Source organism: Corvus cornix, chromosome Z (assembly GCF_000738735.6).
Source record: "Corvus cornix cornix isolate S_Up_H32 chromosome Z, ASM73873v5, whole genome shotgun sequence".
Lineage (NCBI taxonomy): Eukaryota > Metazoa > Chordata > Aves > Passeriformes > Corvidae > Corvus > Corvus cornix.
In genome coordinates, this window is record NC_046357.1 from 65,457,530 (window position 1) to 65,482,655 (window position 25,126).

General features: G+C 37.4%; 1 protein-coding gene across 9 annotated transcripts in view; it reads left to right on the forward strand.

Annotated features, from left to right (window-relative positions):
• FCHO2 (FCH and mu domain containing endocytic adaptor 2) overlaps window positions 1–25,126 on the forward strand; it is an 85,809-nt gene that overhangs the window by 58,249 nt on the left and 2,434 nt on the right. For 4 of the 9 annotated variants that reach the window (XM_039566502.1, XM_039566505.1, XM_020584173.2 and 1 more), the window contains 13 exons: window positions 334–348; window positions 757–781; window positions 1,479–1,521; window positions 2,459–2,553; window positions 5,792–6,301; window positions 6,912–7,015; window positions 9,939–10,068; window positions 15,382–15,493; window positions 16,107–16,262; window positions 17,184–17,316; window positions 20,089–20,288; window positions 22,380–22,444; window positions 24,893–25,057. In XM_039566502.1, the coding sequence (XP_039422436.1) occupies window positions 334–348; window positions 757–781; window positions 1,479–1,521; window positions 2,459–2,553; window positions 5,792–6,301; window positions 6,912–7,015; window positions 9,939–10,068; window positions 15,382–15,493; window positions 16,107–16,262; window positions 17,184–17,316; window positions 20,089–20,288; window positions 22,380–22,444; window positions 24,893–25,057 (1,753 nt within the window). Of the gene's footprint in view, window positions 1–333; window positions 349–756; window positions 782–1,478; window positions 1,522–2,458; window positions 2,554–5,791; window positions 6,302–6,911; window positions 7,016–9,938; window positions 10,069–15,381; window positions 15,494–16,106; window positions 16,263–17,183; window positions 17,317–20,088; window positions 20,289–22,379; window positions 22,445–24,892; window positions 25,058–25,126 lie in introns of those variants that run through there. The other 5 variants (XM_039566503.1, XM_039566504.1, XM_039566507.1 and 2 more) reach the window with 5 other exon arrangements.

Here is a 25,126-nt window from a genome sequence, read left to right on the forward strand (position 1 = left end):
ACATTCAATTACATTACAACACAAGACATTCAATTACATCTTAGAGTTAGCCAAGCATGGCTTTTAACATAATTCGCTAATTCATTTTCAATAACATACAAGTTTTTTAAAACAGATCTTATAATGAAGATACATGTAATATTTGCAGTACAGCTTTATTGACGTATCCTGCCAATTCACAGAATAATCCTTTATACCACCAGATGATAAATAATATTAGAGTATGCTAGTACAAGATTCAGATCAGAATAAGACTGGTTCTGATTTTAAGGAGAATAGTGTGCATAACATATTAATAATTTTTCTTTTTTTTCTCTCACCACATTTTGAAAGCAGAGACACAGTCCTGTAAGTAGAGAACGGCTTTTTATTTGCATTTTTAGTTAAAACCAAGTAAGTGTAGTATGCGTGGGGAGTTGTTGGGAAAACATGAGGAATGTTTTGTTTCATCTATACTGTGTGATAGATATATAAGCTGTTTTACTGTCCCAACCAGTAAAGAGGTTTTAAAATGCTGCTCCCTTTGTCAGCTCTATACTATTTATTCCTGCGTTTTCATACTGGTGTGGCAGATGCACACTGGTTTCTCTGTCCAGGCTCATGTTCCATGGTCTTCCACAAGCTCATGATGTTTTTACCTGGCACTGAAAGCAAAATACCTCATAGGAAGTTGAGTGGAATTAAGAACTCTGGGACTATTAAGTGCTTTATTTCACAGTAGAAGAACTTACTCCTAATCTTTTTTTCCTGTTTCAGGCACAGATGAATCAAAATTCATCCAGTAAGTGTGAATCTTTTAGTCTGTTAGTTTTTTAACATAGAATGAAAACAAATTCCTTTTTTTAATTGTTGGATACATAAACTTCTTAAGTATCTGTATTATAAAGGGAACAAAATTTTTCTCTTGTTAGTTTTATATACCACTTTCTTATCTATGTACTTGGCTGTTCTCTGTTGTGGGGACCAGATGAACCTGTCTCTGACAGTAATGAGGAACACATCCAGATGCCAAAGGGGATTACCCCATGGAAGAAACTCCAGTGCAAGTTCCTGAAACCCTTCCACTTGCTCAAGTTTAGTACGACCCACAAACCAGCAAAGCACACTCTGTGTATGATGTAAAATAACGACATAGAGGACAGAGCATTAGCTTCTATTATGTGGGGGGCGGAGGGGGCATTCAGTGGGAAACCAGGCCAGATTTGCTGAAGAACAGTATTGATGTAAACAATACAATCCAAGGAGGAAATTTCAAGTAAACACTACTTCCTCATGAAATACATTGCTCTGTGTAGTCTTCTTGTATTTCAGGAATATCTAAACTTAAGTTATCAGAAATAATAAATTTTCTTTTTCCCATTTTAATAGTAATTTGTTTTGAAGTGTCAACATTAATATTAACTATCTTTTTATATTGAAAATGAAATTTTTATTTTATATTTCACAGTTTTAGTGATAATGCTGTATCTTTTTCTTAGGTGAAGAGTTAACAAAATCAAAACTTTCTGCTCCAATTAATGAGTAAGTTCAAATTTAAAATTCTATCAAATGCAGTTTTGCAGGAATTTGTTCTTACTTTTCTAATACTCAGAAACTCATTGGAAATGACAGCTGAGTCCTGTTTTAAGTTGTAACTCTATTGCATTATAAGACTAAGTGTATCAATGCATGTTTCCATCATTTGTTTACCCCTTCTAATACATTTGATTTATTGTGATCTGTCTCAGTTGATATTTATAATTACATGGCTACACAATGTTTCTAAATAAGACAGATTTATTTTCTGTCTAAGAGTGTTCCATGGTAAAGAACAGATTGCAAACCCCAAATTTACACAGATCTGCATACATTGCTTATGTGTATATACACTGAAATAAATGAATTTGAAGATATAGGTCTCAAAAATTACAGTTACTTAACTGACATTATGAAGTATGTCCACACACAAATTTGCACCTAGGTGTTGGCTAAGATAGTCTCCTTTTGTGCAAATCAGTTCTTCAACCTGCAACTTTAATTATTTTCTTTTTAGATGCAAAGACTAATATAGACTTATTTGTCAAATTTTTTATCATATTATTGAGGGACTTTTTACATGGGTCATGTAGTGCTAGGACTAGGAAGAATGGCTTTAAACTGAGAGTAGTTTTAGATTAAATATGTGGAAGAAATTCTTTACTGTGAGGGTGATGAGACATGGAAACAGGTCGCTCAGAGAAGTTCTGGATGCCTTGTCTCTGGAAATGTTCAAGGCCAGTCTGGAAGGGGCTTTGAACAACCTGGTCTAGTGGATGTCAGCATGGTTGGAACAGGATTTTTAAAGATCCCTTCGAACCCAAACTATTCTGAGATTACTATAATTATTACATTATCAAACTACTATGAAGTTTATGATTTTTATGAAATTTTTTATTTCATAAATATTTCATTTCTATTCCAATTGTAACTCCTAATATAGAAAGGGGAACAGTGACTTCCTGGCATGGGATCCACTCTTCAGCACTTCTCTTGAATCTTCCTCTTCAGCTTCCTTGGCATCCTCATCCTCCTCAGGTAAAATATTTGGTAGTAGAAAATGTTTTCTCCGTATATTTCAGGATGTTCTGGTGTCATTTTTTCAGTTATTGCGAGGGGCTTTGTTTTGACGCATAAATGATAGAATTTTGTACAGCAGTACACTGTCTTAGAAATACTACACAACTGAGAATGCAGTATATGAGGCTTTCAAGCTAGAAAACAAGAGGGAAGAGGGAGTGCTAGACTCTTTAGGAAAATTCTGTCTTGCTCCTGCCTTTTTTTATTGCCTTCTCATACTTACTGAAAAATTGCTCACCAATAATGTAATCCTTTTTTTTTCAGCTGGTAGGGCTGGGAGATTAAATGGAGGTTTTTGCAGCAACTGTGAGAAAAGCTGAATGAAAAAAGCACAATGAATAGGGATGGATTTCTTCTTTCCAGGAAAGTCGATTGGGCAATGTAGTACAAAGGCATTGCAGAGCTTTGCTGTGGGAAACTTGTTTCCTGTAGGAAAGCATGATTCTGTTAGGAGATGTGAAGGCATAATCCAAGGGGAGATGGATAAAAATGGCAGGCCTGAGACTTGAATTAAGCTGAGATCCTGAAAGCAGGGATATTGCAAGGAAAAGAATGGTGTGTGGAGTATGGGAGGTGGGGGAGAGAGCCTATGTTGCATGGGAATTTTGGGTTGCAGAATATTAGTGTTGGTAGGACACTGGCAGGTTTTCCTGAAACCCAGTATTTGCAAAAGATAGTTCCATAGTTCTTTTCAGTCTACCTGCTGTGTATCTGTACTCCAAAATCTTAATTTTCTTTTAATGTAGACATTTTTCTCCTCCCACACACCTGAGAAAGGAAGTATGTCCACTGATGTTTTTTAATGAAGTAGTTGTATTCCAAAAATAGTCCTCACTTCTTTGTTCATGATCATGGCCTTCTAGCAGTTTTCTTCTGTGCTTGATCATGCAGATTGAAGAACAGTAAGGAAGATTACATATAGGAGAATTCTGAGGAAGTCATGTTACTTCTTCTTGGCTTTAGTAATGTTCTTTTAGCAACAATCAACATTGCTTTGTAACACTTCAGAATCTAAGTAGAACTTCGTCTTTCACTACAAACTCGTGTTTCTTAAAGCTTACGGTTTTAATAAATACAGCTTACAGAATTCATCATAATTTTCTCATCCTGACTTACATAATTAGTCAGTAGTATTGGCTAGTGAATCCACCATGTGTGGTAACACATTTAAGACTAAATTCTAGAGACAGATATATTACTGGAATATTCTGAAAAGACGTGGTGCTTTCTTAAAATATTCTGTTTTGATAGCTTTGCTCTGGTGTTGGAGTCTGCAGAGAAAGGCAGAGGATACTTAACTTGTTGTGTTGGTGGTTGTAGCTGTATTCAGGTGTTTATTGCTGTGCCTGCAAGGGAAGTTAAAGCACATTAGGAAATTTTCATACAGTCCCTCCTGGCAGCAGAACTGTGGAGAAAGTAGTCTCTGGTTGATGAATAATGACAGAGATCCATAATATCCTCTGTAGCTATATCTGGTAGGAAGTCATCTACCCTAGTCCTCATACCCATGAGGCTTATGCACAGAGCCCTTCAGTTCACTGGAATTATTTAAAGGATTGTTGTTCTAGGTGTTATCTAAAATATTTACATTTGTGAAATAATCTGTAGAGTTAAATATAAAGTAAGTGTTCCGAAGTATGACAAATTTCTAATGCATTTGGGGCAAAAAAACCAATTGGATCAATATAGGTCATATTGTTGTTTAAATTGAGTTCTAATGCTTACTAACTTGCAACTTAGTTCTGAGGTTTTTAAAAAAATACTTAACTGATCTGATTGTATTTTCCTTGAAATCAATGTTTTATCTTCGACTTGAAGGTTTGTAGTAAGATGGTGCTTAAAGTTTTTAAAAATCTCAATCCAAAAGTTAAATTACATACATTAGTTGTTTGGAATACAGTATATGTCCCTTACTGTTTAAACATTTGTTTAACTATTGTTTTATAACTGTGTTAATCATTGAACACTTAAACTACCTTGGTATTTGAGCAGACAGTGGTTTATGCAGCACTGAAGTAATCTTTGGTCATCCATGAATAATCTTGCTTTATTAGAAGTTTAAGCTAACTTAGTTATCTTGAACAAACACAGCAGACATTTTTTAGCTAGTTCTTGATACTGTAAAAATGCTTCTATTTAGTTATCTTTGTTATTTTCATCCATATGTACTTTTAAAATAGTTCTTAACATCACTTTTTTTTTCAATAGGATTTGTAGTAGTATTTTTAAGTCTTTGAATCATAGTTAAAATATCTGCTAGAAAGGGAAAGCTGTGTTAAAATTCTTAACATTTAGGTGGACTTAGAGAATGTATTTGTTTATGGCAAAAGGGCCACTGTAGAGAGGACAGCTGTACTTATGACCTGAACTTCTAAATGTGTTTCTCTCTTTTTTTGATTTTGGTTGTCACTGCTGTTGCTCCTAGCTCTGCCAATCTGCAAGATGTTGAGAATTGACTAACCTTGCATTTTCTGCTTCTGTTGTCATCTAGAGCAAGAGGCAACAGCAAGTGCAGGGAATACTTGTGGAAAACTCCTTTTTTCAGCAGTCTGAAGACTATAGGATGAGAGAGGAAAAAAAACTGAGGTGGATGATGCCTCATCCATATTGTTACTCTCTAGACACAGGTTGATAGAGACAGAATAAATATCAGACTGGATCTCATGCCTGCATTTTCTTCATTCACTCCCCTGAAAGCCAAATCTGTTGGACCTTCCTATTACAAATGTTAGGACTAAGAGGATCAAAGTCTTTGGAAGGAACAGGATAGGTTTGATTAAATGCCTTTGAAGGAGATTAAAAGCAGAAAGCTGTGGAGAGGAACCAAAAATGGAGTAGGATGCAAGAAGGAAAAGACAAAGATGAGAGAAAATTAAATCGCAACAGGTAGGAAGTCAGAGAAATAAGGAAAGCTGTGAGAAGTAGAGCCTTAAGTGGAGAGATACATAATAAATTATTTTTTTATGTACTAAAAAATGGAAAGTGAGATGGTTGGCAATACAAATGAGGTACATATGATATGTTACTGGCTTTTTCCTTTCTTTTATTTGTAAGGGGGGGGGTTAGCTTAGTAGAGGAGTTATTTTTCATGCTGGCTGGTAATCCTTGTGCAGTGGATATTGAATACTTTTTTGAATATTGAAATTTTAATCTTTTCATTGTCAGTCCTAGTTTCAATTCTTCCCTTTTCCTTCAGCTACCCTAACAGAGCACAATAGGAGCTCCTCCTCATCTACCACTGATTTGCCTGGGTGTAGAGTATCTCAGTTTTTGCTTGGACACCAGACAGATTCTGGGTCTACAAGCCCATCCTCACCAGACTTTACCATTAGCACTTTGTGCAAATCTGGTGTTACAGCAGCGCCATCAGGGAGTACCAGTACTTTATCCTGTTTTTCACGGTCTCAGAGTCAGTGGATTTTCTTTGCTGATGAACTTCTTACTATTAGACACACAAGCACAGACAAGAAGGAGCCCCAAAGATTGCATTTTAAAACTGAAAATGCCTGCCTTGCCTCTTCTGCTTTGCTTGGGAATTCTTCCAACAGCTGTGCTTCTGAGGATCAAAGTGACCTTTTCAATAACTCTATATGCCATGAACAATTATTCATTGAAGAAACTGGCACTGCTGCTGAAGTATCTTCTGCATCATCTTCAGCACTACTGGACTATAGTTTAGTGTCTTCTTGTGCTCATACAAATAAGGGTATGCCAAGCATGCATTCTGTACTGCTCTCTGCTAATAACTGACTCCAAAAAGCAAGCTTTGGACTCATTTTTCTTTTTGTTATTATTGCTCAACTGATGTTAAAATTAACTCATCTTCTTACTTAGAATGTACTAAACTGCTTGTTAATACCAGTTGGGACTGTGAAGTAAATATTCAGCTTGAAATATGAAGAAAATTCATATTATTCATTTAAAGGCATTGCTTTCTTTTAACTATGCAGTGTTGTTTTTCTAGAAATGGGAATGTATTTTTGTGGAATGTCAGGCAGCAGTGAGATCACAGAGATTAAGTAATTGCATTTGCAAAACAATTCTTTTTACATACAAGCTTCCAAGAGTGGTTGGTATAAAATCACTTGAGAGCAATGAGAAAGCCCATGATGCTGTTTTTAGAGTCACTTTTCAGGTTATCACATGGCACTATTTTAAAAGCACCTATGATTTGTGGTAACTCTTAAAACATAGCACTTGTAAAATAGGAACTTCTAATAAAAATATCACTTCCAGATATTCTACTCAAGTAAAAAAATATTTATGTCCAGTGTGATCTTTGTAATATTTATTTTGTTAAATTTACTTTCTTTCAGCGAGGCCCACCACTCCTCTTTCTGTGGGCACCATTGTACCCCCACCAAGGCCTGCTTCAAGACCAAAGCTGTCTACTGGGAAACTTAGTGGGATTAATGAAATAGTATGTACTGATTATTAATTTTTTATTTGCCATTTTGACTTGATTCCAGATACACCATTTGTTTACACTGTTACAGTGAAGTTACTTTCCAGCCTATGTTCAAGGAATCATATAAGCAGATTTTCAACATTGCCAAATAGGCATGGTAATAGTTTATAATAATAATCTTATTACGACAGATAATTATTAACACAATACAAAGGTCCAAACCATAATTTTTGCTTCAGCTGAGTGTTTTTGATTGAGCAAATCAGTAATTTGATAATGAAAGATGGTGCATGCAAAGATCGAGGTTTTCAAAATGTAGAAGTACTAGTGAAGTTTTTAACAAACCTCCTTTGATTTAGGGATATCACCAAATCTTTGGGAAATGAGTGGGTTTTTTTCAGTCATGTATTGACAAAAGTAGTCCTGTTGTGACTTCTCCCTCCCTTGCTGGTTTGTGGAGAAGGGAGGTGGTAGATCACAGCAGTTACCCATGAGGGTAGTGAGAGGTTGTGCGCTGCCTGCATGTGCCTGTAGTGCAGATTCACTTGCCGATAAGGAATGTGGTAAAGAATGCAAGTACCCAAACAGCCTATCAGTCTTGGCCATGCTTAATTTCCTCTGTAAATATTAGTATTCTGCAGATTTCACTTGACTTACTGACTGGGAAAAATGCGCCTGTGGTAAAATCCTCTTATTGTCCTTCAAAGTAGCAAGATATTTTCACCATATTCTTGTTATAAACAAAATTCTCATTGTATGCTTTGACAAAACTGACAAAACATTTTCAAACTGTTTTGCTTTTCTGTAGGATCAGAACAGAGTTAATTTTGAAATTATTTCTCTTTCCAATACAGAATTGTAGTAATTGCTCTTAGCCCAAGGAATCTGTTCTTCATGTCATCATAATTAAATAGAAATTATCTGGTACTGTTCTGCTGTAAAGTATGATCCTGAACAAAGCTATATTCATTTTATACTGTTGCTTTAGAAATTGGCTATTATCTGGATACAAGTAGAAGGTTGTCATTTGTCTTCATTATGTCAACTCCTTTTGCAATTCTCATACTCTCTATCAAAGCCAACAAGTGCAATAGAATGGGGGAAAAAAAGTTACAGTGACATCCTGCCCTTAGGGGGAAGGAAACACCCAAGATTCACAAATACTAGTGGTCGAAAGGAATGGCTAAAGTCAGAGGGTCCACAAAACTCACGAAGCTTTATTATTAAAGTATGCACTTGGCATGGAAATTGGTATGTTAGTTCCTGACCTACAATATATGCACATGACAGTGGGTTCTGGATAAAAAGGTAGAATAAAAAAGGAAGAGACAAAAGAACATATTTATTAAACAGGAAGAGAGGGAGAGAAAGGGAGAAGAAGAGATCACCGATCCTGGTTCCAGTGTTGGTTCAGCTGATGGGGTGTTCTGGGGGTATCACCCAGGCTTGGTGGGGGTACCTTTTTATAGACAGGTTTTCCCCACCCTGGAGCTAAGTTTCTCACTTTCTATGCAAATCAGTTATCATGCACAGTTCATTCTTTCAGACCTTTCTGGAACTGAGTCAGAGGGCTTTGGGGCCCTTGGGTGGTCTTGATCCCCCCCTACAGTCCATTCCCACTTCTCTGTCTCATTCCTGCACTTGAGCTGTTCCTGTACTTGTGTTTATCTGCAGGAGCCATAAGAGGATGTTTGTCCTGGAAAAGTGCTGCCTACCACTGCATAGCCCCTTCTCCAGCCACATCTTGTTATTTCTGTTTGTTATTACCAACCGTCCTCGGTTATTACCAGCAGACCTCATCTGTTGGTACCAACAGTCCTTTGTTATTAACAACAATCTTTGGTTATTACCAGCAGGCCTTGTCTATTAGTACCAACAGTCCTTGGTTATTACCAACAGTCCTTGATAATTATCAATGGTCCTTGATCATTATCAACAGTCTTTGTGTGTTATTACCAGCAATCCTTGGTTGGCTCTACAGCCATCCAGCTATCAGTGTTTCAGACATACACATTAGCCCCTTATCTTCTGGGATTCTACAGTTATCCTGCCAAAATGATGCTTAGGGGGTTTCTAAACATTTCAGATAGGTTAATCCCAGCGTGATCATTACTTAAATACCTTAACAGTTAAGCGTATCCTAAAACCATCCAGAGATTTAGCATGGAAGAGACTTTTAAGTTCTCTAGGCCAACCTGCTCAAAAAAGGACTGACTTCAAAATAGTATCAGGTTGCTCAGGCACATGCTGAGTTTTGAAAATCTCGAAAGTGGGAGATTTTACAGTCTGCCAGTCTGGCAGCCTGTCTCAGGATTTCACCACAAGGTTGCAAGAAGGAATTTTTCCCAAAGTCCAGCTGAAATTTCTCCTCTGTAGCTCTTGGTCTCTTAAAAGAGCCTGACTCAGACTTCTTTGTGTGCCCCTTTTTACCTAGTAAGAGACTGCTAATAAATCTCTTCTTAGGCGTCTGTTCTCTGGGCTGAAAAAACCCTGGTCCTACAGCCTGTTCCTCTCTCACTCCTGTACGCTAGTCACAACTGTTTTAGTTGCCCTGTGCTGCTCTCACTTCCAATTCATTAGCAGCTCTGCTTTAGCTCTCTAAATCCATGTTCGCCACACATACACAGGGCTGTAGTCTTAGTTTCTGATACTGTGTTATATTATTATTATTGACAGGCTGCTGCATAATCAAATATATTAGACTTGACTACTCTGTCAAAAAAAATTATCATCTATGAAATAATTTAATTTACTCCAATGGACAATGTAGGTTCTCTGTTTTACACTAAAAACTAGGGTAAAACATTAAATAAACTATGTTGAGAAACACTGTGAAATTGATTGGGGCATGAAATAAGAACTTTTCTATTTACAAAGGTTTTTTTCATCTCTTTAAAACCACTTTGTGTTATATTCTTGTAATCTCTTTTTTCAGCCTAGGCCTTTCAGCCCTCCATTGACCTCTAACTCAAGTCCACCTCCAGCAGCTCCTTTGGCACGTGCAGAGAGCATTTCTTCTATATCCTCTTCTGCTTCCCTTAGTGCAGCAAACACACCTACAGTTGGTAAGTTTAATTAACCATTTAATCTTACTTTAGGAATAGGATAACTCAGCACCTGTTACAAGAACCATTTGTTGGAGTTAGTTGTTTCATATGCGAGTCTAGGTACTTGGAGCATCCTTTGCAATATCTGCTTCCAAATGACACTGAGACGCAGGAAAGTGAATTAAATTAGATTAGACCATAGACCCAATTATGGCATTTTCTCTAGGGAAATATTATTCACAATTAACACTCCGTGAATTCTTACTTGGTATGCTTGTATATCCATCAAATACAGCATGTTATCATATATTTGTTCAGAAGATGTTGTTGTATATGTGCAGAAATACTTAGAGATACTGAAAATTTGAATGAATACAAATGTTCACAAAATTGAGTTCTTTAATGTTCTTTTAATTTTGTTTGTTGTTCCATAATTGCAGTTTCCAAAAAATAAATCTAATGCATCTTTTTCTTTAAGTTAGTTAAGAATGTAAGCTAAGTGAATGTTCAGTAAAAGCAAAACAGTTAAACAAGAAAGATTTAGATGAAAAGCAAATTAGTCTTCATGTGTTGCCACTAATTTCAGAAGGTTTTTTCTTGTTTTTAAAGGGAGGTCCTTCTGTTTTGATATTTGATTATAACAAGTCAAAAGGAGACATTGGAGTTTTTTTAATTAGATGGGGTATTTTGTTAGTTTGGGGAGGGCAGGGCTTGAGATGTTTTAACTTGTTTATTTAGCAGAGTTGAATTCTTTAATTCCTGAACACTGTTACACCTTTAGTCACAAGTTAAATCAAGTTGTCGAGTTATCATTCAGTTATCTGCAAATGTTATTGATGCCAAGGATTCCTCACTCAGCAGCTCAGAAGAGCACCTCTGCAGCACCTAGTGGGAGTTCTGAAGTGGAGTTGTTTCCACCCTGTGCAAAGCTACTGAGTTTTGCCCAACCTTAGCTCTTACAGTTCAATGTTCACCAGTTTCACAAATGCTGAGAAGCATCACAGAAACACAACTGATATTTTGGTTGCAAGAGTCTATCCAGGCTGACATCCTCAGGTCTCAGCTCTGGTGTCGAGGAACCAAAAATTGGTGGCAAGAGCATCAATATTCCCAGCTCTGGGGATATGTGTCTATGTTGTTGGAAACAGTGGCAGAGTGAAATCATGAGGTGAGGCAGGAGGTAAGGAGGTGTGTGCTGACACTGAGATTTGATGTGGTTATTATTGCAGCCTAGGAAAAATAAATAAGACCAGTTTCATCTGCACTGACTGTATGAATTAAATAGTCCTGGGAAAATGGGAAGGGCAGTGCACAAAGCTGATATACTTTGGGGGATGAGGTTATAGTCTGCAATACATTCTGTATTCTTTTGACATTTGCACAATCCAGTGTTCCCCTTACCCCATTTATTCTGAATAATGGAGAATTGACTCTATAATTATCTTTTTCCAAGTGAACTTTAAGGCGTGCATAACTGAGTTTTTCTTTTACACTTTAGCCTTAATTTAATTTGCAAAGTATTTTTTAAAGATTAATTTTTAACATCTATTTTTGCTTGAAATACTTTGTTTTCTTGCAATGTTTTGTTTCATTTAAATGTAATAGACGATGATATTTTGATTCGAAATCTTCCTACAATTGAAAAGCTTTGTGAGACACCACCAGGTATTGTACTCAAAGCACATTTATGTCTTAACTAATCATCCTAATACGTGATATCTAATAAAATTGTATTTCTTTTGAAACAAGTTTCTCCAGATATTTCTGGTATCTGGCACATACAAGTTTCTTCAAATCTCAACTACATAACAAGTTGTATGTTGCTGAAATCACCAAAACTTGATATAAGCACTTTTATATAATGTTATCTTCTGTCTATGCACTTCTCTGCTTCATAAAAAGCTGGCACTTGGCCTTGCTTCTTCAGTTTGTCATTATTACTTTCTTTCAAGTGAAGTGAATATACTTTTACTTTGATAATCCTTTTTCTCCTAACACAAGTAGGTAAAAATGTTTCTATATTTACATCGAATTCAAATCTTAGAAGACAGACATAATAAAGGTAGTACGTTTTAAAATAAATTTTATTTTCATGACAGCTGTTTAGCTAATATTAAAATTGTCTGGATCTTTGTTCCTTAACTGAACTAAAACCATTTGATCAGCTTTATTCATCTGCCCTTTTTATGACCAATGATGCAGTCTTTTGTTCTGCAGTTTTGGTCTGCACCTTGAGTGTCAATGCAACCATTTGCATGGTTATGTCACTAGCTCTTGTATCAGCACAGCTCAGGGGCTGGTAGTGGTTGTGAGGCTGAGGCAGATGGCATGGCATTTAAGCCAGTTTTGCCATTCCTGTCAAAGGTGCTAGAACTGGAGCCTTGATCTGGGCTGCAGCCTGAGGTGAAGTGAGGACACCTTCATGCATCTCTGTTATGTCCCTTCCATCTGAGACCTCACAGCAGATATAGAAAGTCCTGAAGCTGAATGTTGCTGCATTGAATTGTACTTTCAGCAGCAAGGCAACAAAACTATGACTTTCAGCATCAGGATAAGTAGTTATCTTTGTTCATATCTAGTTCATATGCTAGAATGATGGAATCATGAAGGTTGGGAAAAGACCTCCAAGATCATCAAGTCCAGCCGTTGACCGATCACCACCTTGTCAACTAAACCACAGCACTAAGCAATCCAGTCATTTCTTGAACACCTCCAGGGATGGTGACTCCACCACCTCCCTGGGCAGCCTATTCTAAGTGAAGAAATTCTTCCTATTGAGCAACCTGAATCTCCCCTCTCCTCTTTTCCTATTGCTGATTGCCTGAGAGAAGAGACTGTCCCCTACCTTCCTACACCCTCCTATCAGGGAGCTGTAGAGAGTGATAAGGCCCTCCCTGAGCCTCCTTTTCTCCAGGCTAAAAGTCCTGAACTCCTTCAGCTGTTTCTCAAATGACTTAATCTCCAGACCTCTTCCTTGCTTCATTGCCCTTCTCCAGACATGCTCCAGCACCTCAGTGTCTTCCCTGAACTGAGGGGCTCAAAACTGGACACAGCACTCGAGTGCGGCCTCACCAATGCTGAGTACAGGGGGACAATCCCTGCCCTGGTCCTGCTGGCCACACTGTTGCTGGGACAGGCCAGGATGCCATTGGCCTTCTTGGCCACCTGGGCACACCCTGGCTCATGTTCAGCTGCTGGCACCAGCACCCCCAGGTCCTTTTCCTGTGGGCAGCTTTGCAGCCACTCTGCCCCAGCCTGTGGCACTGCCTGGGGTTGTTGTGACCCAGAGGCGGGACCCAGCACTGGGCCTTGTTGAATGTATAGTAATTTATTTATTTATTCAGCTTATTGGTTTCTAGGAGAATGCATAGATTTTTGAGTCAAAGGGTGATGAACAGTAGGAGCAGAGCAAACAAGAGAGGAGAGATCTCATTTGTAGTTCCCTAAATAGGTCTCAAAGAAATATCTATACATATGTATTTGCCGTGGTGTTCCCTAAAATAAAGTAAAAATAGTGTTATTATTTCTAATAAATTTCACTCTTCAGTCAAGAAAAAAATATTTGTCTTTTACCAATAGGAATACAATGAATATATGTGCATTACTCTGCATAATTTTTCAAATACTGCTATAAAAATGTACATAAGGCCGTTAAGTAGAAGATTTAAAAATAATTTATACACCTATAATAATATAATCCTATCTCCTCTAAAGATGTTTGTTGTTTTTTAGTTAATTGTCTGAAAAAGACATTAAAACAGCTCAGCGACTGTCGTGCCACAAAGTGTACACATTGAATGTACACTTTGGCTTTAGTGAAGAATAATTCTGGAGTTCAGTATTTCACCAAACAGAATTTCTAGTAATTGATAACTCATTATTTTATTGCACATTTGCTTCTTGAAATAATGATTTCTAGAATCCTGAGACTATTGAGAATCACAGCTTTTGTTGGTAGTTTTCAAGGAGAGAAAAAACTTTGGAATCATGATCTATGTATTGTCTGAAAGAATAAAGAAAAACAACCTACTGTTCATACTGAAAAAATTTAATAAATCAGTGGTTTGTAGCCAGAATCATAATAATTAGTTCATTTAAGAATTTTTGATTTTCAACAATTGCAAATAGATTGTTTGGATCTAAGGAGGCCTAAGTGTTGCACAAATGTTTTCATGGTACTGTGAAGCATTCTGAACATTTTACTACCTTATGCGAGAAATTGTAATGGAGAGGGAGGTATGAAGTAGCAGAATTAGACCAGCTTGTGTCTTTTGCTATGTCACTACTTCATTCACTTATCTCTTAATTTAAGGTCTAATATGAGGTATTAGGTGTTCTGTGAAGAACAAGGCCCCAGCTTCCTTTTTGCTTCTGAAAGAGCTCAGAAAGCACAGCCACTTAAATAGGTTTAATTTGCCGTGAGCAATATTGTACACAAGCATTTTGTCTCTGCTTTACAGTATAAAAGAGAAATTTTTCAATTTGCTTATTAAAAGATGAAGATTGTGCTTCCTTTGTGGTAGATAATACTATGTGATACAGACAATTTCTGCATGTAGAAAAAACCATAGTAAGATGCTATATCTACTACACTGCTGCACTAAGAAAAAAAGAAGGAACTTCCAGTATTGTCTTTTATATCCCATACACATAGAAAATTTGTGAAAAGTGAAATCCTATGACAACATGTTTCATCAACTGGATATGCGCGTTTCAGAAGCCTTAGCATGAGGTCTTAGTTGATTTTTATAGCTCCATATTGGAATTGTGTTGTGTTGGTGCAAGCAACAATTGAAGACTTCTCCACCGATTTCTGCTTGGGAATTGCTATGTCTGTTGGCTGCAAAAGTTAAAAGAATGTTCAAGAGTTCACTTATGTGGGGTAATATTGATGAATTTACATTTAAGTTCATTTTTACTGTAAGTGAATTATTTGTATTTCTGTGACCATTTTATCATACATTTGTCCATACAAAAAGCATACAGTAGGGATTTTTTTAAAGCATTCTAGTCGATTTGCTTTGGGTCTGTTGACTTCACTCCCAGCAGTAGCCATTTCAGTGCAGTGTTCTTCTGTCTCATGTATTTCCTTGTGTCTGTTTACATGATGTCATACCAATAGGCCTGTGTCCTTAGGCTGCTAAGCAGCGTTTTGCTAGGATTGTACTGTACTATGTACTGTACTAAGTGTATTTCTACACTTTTCAAGTAATACCTCAGATGGTACTGTGACCTTGGTGTAAGCTCATGTGAAAATTACAGATGTAGTCAACCATTCTGAAATCTACTAAGCTTTTTGAAAATTAAATCTATACACTGTATGTATTCTAGGTGTTTCACGTGGTCCCAGCCCCGTCAGCCTTGGAAACCAGGACACCTTGCCTGTTGCAGTAGCCCTTACTGAATCTGTTAACGCCTACTTTAAAGGAGCAGATCCCACAAAGTTAGTTAAATAGTGAATTGTATTAAATGTAATGAGTTACAATAAGAAAAGCCACTGGGTCTATGTTTCATACTGTGGGAGGGAATGAGTATGCATTAGAAGGGGAATTCAAAGGGTTTTTTGCACTGGGTATAAATGACTATGGGTATAACAGTGGCTTATTGCTCTGTAATGGCCTGCGTCCTGCCAGAAGTTCAGATATACCTGCTTTACAAAAATGTGTTCAGTGAGAGCACTGAGAATTACAAGGATTTTTGTCATTGTCAGGTAGGTGTTACATGTAATTTTGTGCAGCTGAAAGCACTCATTCCCTGTCACCTCCATTGCTATGCTACTTAGGCCTTGCCTAGGCATAGCTGTGCCATGTTTTCAAAGCCTGAAAAATATCCAAGACTACTGTATGCTTAAGCAGTTAAAGCTTTTTCTTTCTTATTTCATCTTACTTCCAAGTTGAACGTGACAGTACATAGTCACATTACCTTCATTTGAGATTGATTTTCTGGTTTTAATTCAGTTCATCAGATTGTAAAAATACAGTGGCTGCTTTAAAATTAGTATTATAACTAGGCAGTTTATGAGTTGCAATGAAGCTGATCTTTTTATTCTCTTCTAGATGTATTGTGAAGATTACTGGGGATATGACAATATCATTCCCAAGCGGGATTATTAAAGTCTTCACCAGCAACCCATCTCCTGCTGTGCTCTGCTTCAGGGTGAAAAACACAAGCAAACTAGAGCAGATTCTTCCAAATGCACAACTTGTATACAGGTTTTGTATTTTTTTTTTTCAATGTAATTGTAAACTACAAAATTTGTAAATTATGAGTTGTTGTGTATGTAAATCAGAATTCTTTGCATTCTGGTTGATTTAATTACATATAATTTAATTTTCTGAATTAATCTTGTTCAGCTTAGTTCTCTCCACTGTCACTATTAAAAATCTCAGCGATTACTGGACTTAAAACTTGTGCTGAGTAGAACAGGAGCCATAAAAAATGTGTAAATGTGTCTATGTTTTTATATGTATTTTATAAATAATTTCTTTATACAGGAGTAATAGTGGTAAAACTAAATGATGAAACAGTAGGCTTAAATGGAAAACAAGTAGTAGGAGATTCATGTACTCTCATTTGCCATCTACTAGTGCATTTTAAAGCTGACTCATTACACTAAGATTCTTTACATTATTATCTCTCAGATGTGTAGCAGCATGCTTGGAAGAATTTGTAAGAAAAAAGGTTGCTGATTAAGTACAGTAATTGTTGAAATTGCACTTGAAGATACTATTAAAAAGAACCAAACCAGAAAATCTGGAATTTTTTAACAGAAATCCGTTTCAGCTGAGCAGTTTATATTTCATTTATTGAAGATACTATTTGAACACTAAGTTAAATGGTTTTAAATGCTGTATTTTTTAAATTACTAAAATAATGAATCCAACCATGTGCATGTATTCTTTTTTATTTAATTTCATTTTGTTAGTTCATACTTAAAGTAATGAATGATTCACACAAAATTAAGTTTAATCACTGTTGGATATGACAGTTTATAACTGAAAAGTTAGCAGAGCTGTATCTGACAAAGTGAATTATACTGAAAAAGCATATTTTGCAAAAAAAGGTTAAAATGCCTAGTGTTTTTGTATGAGTGGTGTAATATTTCACCCCTAATTAGTGATCTTTCTTTGTAGTGATCAGTCACAAAGTGACTCCAGTACTAAGGATTTTTGGATGAACATGCAAGCTATAACTGTCTACCTCAAGAAATTATCAGAGCAGAATCCATCTGCATCCTATTACAATGTGGATGTTTTAAAGTATCAGGTAAACACTTCTTTCATTTTGGAATTTTTAAGGAATTCCAGCAGATCTGATGTCTACCCAGAAATTAAAATAATTATTCTTTGTCTGCCAGTATGGAGATGAACTGTCATGCCTCATCTAGACCAATTCTGGGTATGTCTCTACTTACAATACATAAACTCTGCCCAGGCTTAGCACATTCCTGCTATGCTTCGTGTCATTCCCTAAGATATAGGGCTTGTTTCAGCTTGCTAATGCATCAGCCCAATCCCACAAGCAAGCTTCAAACACTGCTCTTTTTTTTTGTATTTGTCAGCAATGTCAAATTTGCCTTTAAGAGATTTGGTGGGGACTTGCTATAGTTAGTACTTGTACTGTCTTTTGAGTTTGCAATTGTCTAAGTTTTGGATGCTGTAGCTGATGAATTTTAATGCATGGTTATGGCTTGCAGTTGAAAGAGAGTAGGTTTAGATTAGATATTAAGAAAAAATTCTGCAGTCAGAGAGTAATGACTCACTGGCACAGGTTGCCCAGAGAAGTTATGGATGCCCCATCTATCCCTGGCAGTGTTCAAGGCCAGACTAGATAGGACTATGAGCAACCTGGTCTAGTGAAAGTTGTCTGTGCTCATGATGAGGGTGGGTTGGAACTATACAATCTTTAAGGTCCCTCCCAATGCAAACCATTCTGTGATTCTGTCTGAGAATGTATGACATTCTGATTTCTCTCAATGTAATAAAATGGGAGTAGTCAGAATGCATTTACTGAGGGACAGTCATGCTTGACCGAGCTGACAAACTTCTGTGATGATTTCCCCTGTGGACGAGGGCAGAGCAGTAGATATTGTCTGCTCAGACTTCATGAGGCCTTTCAACACCATCTACCACAGAATCCATATAGAGAAGCTGGTGAAGAACGGGCTGGATGAGCAGACACTCAGGTGAACTGACCCCCAGGTGACATATTAATTTTACATTTTAATAGTTTCATTAATGATCTGAATGATGGGACAGAGGCAAGTTTGCTGATGACACCAAATGGGGATGGCCCTCTGGATAAACCAGAGGGTCATTCTGCCCTCCTAAGGGAGCTCAGCAGGCTGCAGAAATGGGCTGAGAGAAACCTCATGAAGTTCAACAAGTGCACTTGGGAGTCACCAGCTGGAAATGAGCTTGGCAGAAAAGGACCTCAGGGTTCTGTGGGTTACCATGTTGAACATGAGCCAAGCAACTTGCTGCTCGTGCTGCAAAGGTGACAGATTGTGTCCTGAGCTGCAAAGTATTGCTAAGTGAAGAGAGGGGATCCTTCCCCTCAACACCACACCTGGAGTGCTGTGTTCAGTTCTGGGTTGTTCATTGCAAGTGAGACTGGATAGAGATCAGCAAAGAACCATGAAGATGATGGTGGGACTGGAGTATCTGTCCCGTGAAGAAAGGCTGAGAGACTTGGGACTCCTAAGCCTGGAGAAGGAGAAGTTCAGGGAAATCTCATCAATACGTATAAATACCTCAGAGAGGACATAGAGAGGACAGAGCCAGGCTTTTTTCAGTGGTGCCCAGTGACAGAATCAGAGGCAATGGACACAAGCTTAATCACAGGAGATTCCCTCTGAACAGCCAGAAACACTTTTTTCCTGTGACAGTGGCTGAGCACTGGGCACAGGTTTCCTAGAGGGGTGGTGGAGTCTCCATTTTTGGAAATGTTCAGAATGTTTGGAGCTTAGGCAGCCTGCTAGAGGTGGCTCTGAATGAGCTGGAGGGTTGGACCAGACATCCTCCAGGAGGTCTCTGTCAACTTCAGCCATTCTGTGAATCACCGAGAGGATGGTCTGGCTGTTAATAAAATGTCTTCATGAATACTTAAGGCAGACTCACCTCAAAGGGAGAACAGGGATTTTCTAGGCCTGCATTGAAATGTCTGAATATCTGAGACAACCCTCTACACACAAAAACCCCCTGAAAATTACTTGTCAGTCCAACTGTTCATACCTGTAGTTTCCACATCTGCCTAGTATGGTTTACTGAACCTGCATAAAGGTTCGCTTACTGAACCTGCATAAAGGTTGGCTTACTGAACCTGCAAAAAGCAAGAATTAATGAGAAAGATGGAAGGAAAAAACCATTTGGTTTGCTGAAATGAGTACTGTGTATTCTTCTGTAAAAATGAGGCATTTGCACGTGGAAGCCCAGACATATAAGAAAGGTTTTGGGCTGACAAAGAAAGGCAAGAGTGTGCACCAGGACACAGGAGGTTCCTGAAGTAGATTGAGAATATGGTTGAGATGCATCAGTGCAGTAGAATGAGCTCAGCTACAGAAGCAGCATTCAACCCTCCTGCAGCAGGCAAATAATGCTTTGAAGAGATAAAAACTGTTCTGCTGGCTGCCTGTCCCATAATGACAGGTGGTGTTCTCTGCTGCTGGTTGGTTGGGCAGCTGAACTGGCACAGCACACAACTGCTAAGGATGAAGTAATTTTGCTGCAAGCATGCATGTTGCATAAGGCAGAACACAACAAAAAGAAAGCTTACAAAATGTTATAAAAGAGCAGGAAGGAGCCTCATAGGCCAGAGGGAGTTTAAATCTTTTCTTTAAGTATTTTAATTTAAAATTGAAGTAACAGGAATTCCTTTAGGCAGCAGTCTTCTGAATTCTGTAATTAAGGACCCAGGGGTCAATTGTTCTCTTGGTATTTTGTCAGCACTGAGACTTATATTAGTTACCATCATCCCCTAATTCTGCCCAAAAGGTTGATATTTTAATTAAATTGTTTTCAATGGTTTATTCTTTTACAGGTATCCTCAAATGGCATACAGTCAACTCCCTTGAATCTTGCAACTTACTGGAAATGTGATGCTGGCACTACTGATGTGAGAGTGGATTATAAATACAATCCAGAGTCTATGAATGTGCCTAGTATGCTGTCTAATGTCCAGGTTGTGGTACCAGTAGATGGAGGAGTAATAAACATGCAGTCACTTCCACCTGCAAAATGGTAATATCAATACTTTTCAGTATTTTTTCAGATTCATTTCAGTCTATTCTTTAGTGTCATAGCCTGAAAAATTTCACAGGAAGAAGTAGTAAAATGTGTAGTATCAGATGTCTAGACATTTGTGGTTTAAACAGATTACGTGCAGCCAATTCACATAAACTGAGACAGTAAGTACCCATCCCAGCTGTGTAATAATATAAGTCTTTATGAATTTTCCAATGTTAGCTTTATTTTGGCCAATAGATTGAATAGACAGTTTTAATACAGTAACTGGAAATGGTTAAAAAACATTTTCTCTGTGTGTGTATAAATGTATTCATATAAGGGGATTATATAGAAAAAGTAGCAGAAATGCAGTTTTTAAAAAGATTTCCTGATTGTTCTAGCTTAAAAATTAGCTTCTATTGGAAATAATTTTAAAACACACCTCAGTAACTGAGGAGCTCTCCATAGATCAGGTAGCACTGTCTCTCAATTCAAGTGTCATGCAGATTATTAGACTAGCAGCTACCTGCCACCACCTTCTGAGCCTGCATTTACAGTAGCACTTCAAAGTGTGACATAGATATCAAGAAATTATGTTACTGCAAGTTTGTGGAAACAAACAGAGGGTAGTGGGACTAGACAGAGTAGTACAGCCCTGGAGCAAAAGGTGAGCAGAAGTCAGTCACTGTGCCTTGCAGCATATACATACTTGCCCAGCTGTAAATAAATCCTGGACTGTTTATTCCCAAAATGGTCTTTTTAACATGAAGAGGGCAAAGAATAGCACATTGAAGGAAGTTAGAAGTTAGACTTTGTTAACCTTATTTCTTATAGATCAGGTTACCTTACAAAGCAAGGTTTAAAAGAAAAATAAACACGATGCATTTGTTGGGTAGATTCTAATGTTTTTGGAGCCAATACAGTTACAGGTGTTTATTGGACAATGTAGTAATAAAGTATCATTTTAAGTGGAAAAAAATCCTTACAGGACTGAATCTTTCTTGACTTGGTATTTCAAGGAAACAATATTTTAACCAAATTTTAAGTTTATTCTGAACAAGAATGTATTCAGTATCCTATCTGAATGACACAACTACACTGTGGTGAAGCCAATCTCCCTGCCCAGGCTTCTTCCACAAACCCTGTGTAATGAAGCCAGAGTAAAAGCAGGAACACCCATCCAGAACACCTAGTGTTAGCTGGAAAGACTTAGGGATACTTGCATTAGTGAATTCACCCAGACAACTTCCAAAACCCAGAATTTTGAGCCTGGCAAGCTGACCAAAAAAAAAAAAAAATCAGTTATGTCCCAGGCAGGTACAGTATCTGTGATGTACTACCTGTTCGGTCTAGTGGATTGGGTGGTGGGGTTTTGGTCCTTTTTTAGGAAAAAAAGTGGCTTATAGCTTGACTTCCTGTGAGTAAATGCTACCATATGTGCTACTTATGTGAGCATTTCAGTCCTGCTACCTCAATGCCAAGAGTAATTTCAAACCTATCAGCACTTCATGCTGCTCACAGCTTTAAGTTGTTTACTTTCCTTTGATGCAAGTACTAGAAAGTCCTCCAGGAGTTAAAATGCCCTGTCAGCTTAGACACTCTTGGTACCCTTTTTTGCCCCTTTACAGTTTCTGAAGTTAGCTTGAGCAATGTGTCATGCCAATTAGTGTTACTAGAATGGAAATGAACTAAATGCGTGCTCTCAGGACTCTCACTTAGGGGAGAACAATCAACATTGCTCCCCAGTCTACCATCATCACGAAGCATCAAGGCATAGCTTCCAGACTGCTTCAAAAGTAACTTATGCTTTAAGACTGCAGAGGGTTTTGAAGTTTGGAGCCATAGGTGGGGACACAGGACAGTGTTAAATGTGTAAAAAATTGTATAAAATGTGTAAGCAAGTGTGTTCTTCTGAGCTTGCTGCTCTGGAGTGATGCAGACACACCCTTCACTTTTCCTCTTTTCCTCCTGTAGTTTTCCACAGACTTATCTTAAATGTGCAATTATTTTTATAGACTTCCATTTAGAGATGTCTGTACCAGTGTAAATCAAGGGAAATAAAGTTCTAAAACCAGTGCTTATAACTAACCTACCATTCTCTTACAGGAATGCAGATCAGATGAAAGCATATTGGAAAATATCTAGCATTTCAGAGAAGTCTGAGAATGGAGGCAAGTTGAACTCTTTTGTTTTGCTTTCTTGTACAGAAAAATTTTAGCAGTAAACAGGTGATCATCTTAGCCTCTATACCCTCTAATTCCTTTTTACACATTTTCTCATGCTGTATCCCATTTACTAGTTCACCTTCTTCTCAATTAATTGCTTCCTGAGAGATTCCATTATGAGATGTCAAAATATAAATTAATTATTAGCTATACAAAGGAAAATAATGAAGTACTCTAAAAGCAGTTAGTAGTTCTAAAACAGAGTTTAGATGGGATAGGAAATTATTGCATTCATGCCATTTGGAAGTGAGCAGTTACTCAAATGAAAATGGGTTTAATATCTGTGTCTCTCTACACATGGGTAATTTAAATACATTAGAAGGAGATAAATGGAAGAACTGGGAGTTTAAAAAAAAAATCCAGAAGTCCTGTGCTTAGATAGGTTATTCTTGACCAATATTTTGAATCTTGGTTTTGACCATAATGACTCCAGGAAAAAAATTAATCTATGCACAGCTGCTCAGAGTGGTAATTTATACAATATTGCGTAAGATACTGATAGTTGTCCTCTGCCCAGTGCCTTTCTCTTAGCTCTAATTGATGTCACGACCCTTGCAGTCTCTGCAGGTGCAATATTTTTTGAAGTAGTACAGGAGCCAAAGGGAAGCATCTCATCCTCAAAGCCTCTGTGGAGAAATGAACTGCTAATGTAAAGGAAAGGCCTTTAGTCCTGTTAAGAATTTAGTGAAGGGGATTGTGAAATCACAGATTTGCTTGTAAATATGACTGGTTTCATATAGAAAACACAAGCATGAAAAGAGAAGACAACTTCTATTCCTGCAAAGGCTGCAAAGTGTCTATCATTCAAACAAAATTAGAGAGAATTTTATTGGACAGAGGTGATTACTCTAGTCTGGTGTACTTTGTCCTTCACTAACCTCACGGTTCTTTGCTATCTGTTTTCCATTACATTGGAATAGCCCTCTCTTTTTTTTCCCTTCTCCAAACACTGTGGCTTCTTTTAAAAGAAAAAATTGTACTGTAACATAAATGCAGCCAGATGAAGAAGAACTGTACACCTACAGAGCAGCACAGAATTGGCTGCTAGTGATCGAGTTTGCCTCGTGTGTTGACAGCAGACTTGCACATATCCCGCTGCTTCTGCTGTATTCTTTCTCTTTCCACTATCTTTTCCTCCCCTTTTCTTTGAGTATAAACACGTATAGTGCTCTCAGTTCAGGAGGAAGTAATACTGTGCTGATCTTGCACTTACAGAAGCAAAGAGAGAAGTTGCACAAACACTGTCCATGTCAGGACAAGTGTCTTCAAGTCTTCTTTCCTGGCGGACAGCATGATAAAATGTTTTGGGGGTTTTTATGGTCCAACATATTATGTGATCTGTCAGTTGGAGAGAGATAAAACACAGAACAAACTTTCAAAACACTTGAATATATGAGCTTCCATCCTTAGAGTAGAAAGAACTGCCACTTTACAGAAATAAGGCAGACCTACTGAAGATCTTAAGCTAAATTTATAAAGAACAAGACACTGTGTGAAACAATTTCTTCTAGTTCCTGCTTTTACCTCAGTAACATTTCAGTTACTAACTTTCCTTGTCATTTAGCAGTTCTTATTGATAGGAATAGCAAGTTGTTTTAAAGTAAATGTATTCCGTTTTTAATTATTTAAATCTCATTTTCCCAGCACACTTCCCAAGAACAAGAGAAGACCTGTTATAAAACTAGAAACTGGTAGCAATGTGGGGATTTTTAAAATGCCTTTCATTGCCTACAGAGACATACTTAAAGTAATTTTGAACAATTATTGCTTTATAATAGTATCAAAGTGATGCCACTTCACCACTGTGTCTGAAAAAAATCAACTGAAATTTGTAATAAGTATTTAATCAGACCTTTTCTTTAATAGAAACATAGTAATTGCTTTCCTCTGGGTACATTACTGTAGAACTGCTTTTCTTCCAATGTTTTTGTTCATGTACTTTCATCTAGACAGATCATGACAACTTTTAAGTGTTCTGATGTAGTTTCAAATCTGCTAGTGAAAAGCATGTAGTATCTACCTATCTATCCATCGGATACCACCTACCATGAGATAGATGGTGTTAAGTACTTAGAGACCAGCAAGCATAAATTATTATAGGGACCAATCAGATAAGTAGTAAGTGATTGCCAGGCTGTCTGATACGCACATTTTTTATAATCTTGCAGAAATGTATATTGTTTCTCTTTAAATTATTCACTAGTCATTGTCTTTGACAGAGTTTTGGAAAAAACAGACTTGTACTCTTACCTCTTTTGATAGTATATGTAGGTCAGCCACTAGGAATGAATCTCAAAGCTCACCCTGTTAGTTTCACTTCTTACTACTAAAAATTTGAAGACATCATTTTGTTCTTGCAAAACAATCAGCTTCTCAATTTTGTTGTTTTTATAGGTTCTGGATCCCTCAGGGCAAAATTTGAGCTTTCAGGAGGACCCAGTAAACCAGCAACACTTGCAGTGCAATTCATCAGTGAAGGAAGCACGCTTTCAGGAGTAGATGTGGAACTTGTAGGCACTGGCTATCGGCTTTCCCTTCTTAAGAAGAGATTTGCCACTGGTAAGACACTGACATGCTTATATATTCAAATTAATATTATATATTTGCTAGTGTTAAATTCTAAAATAC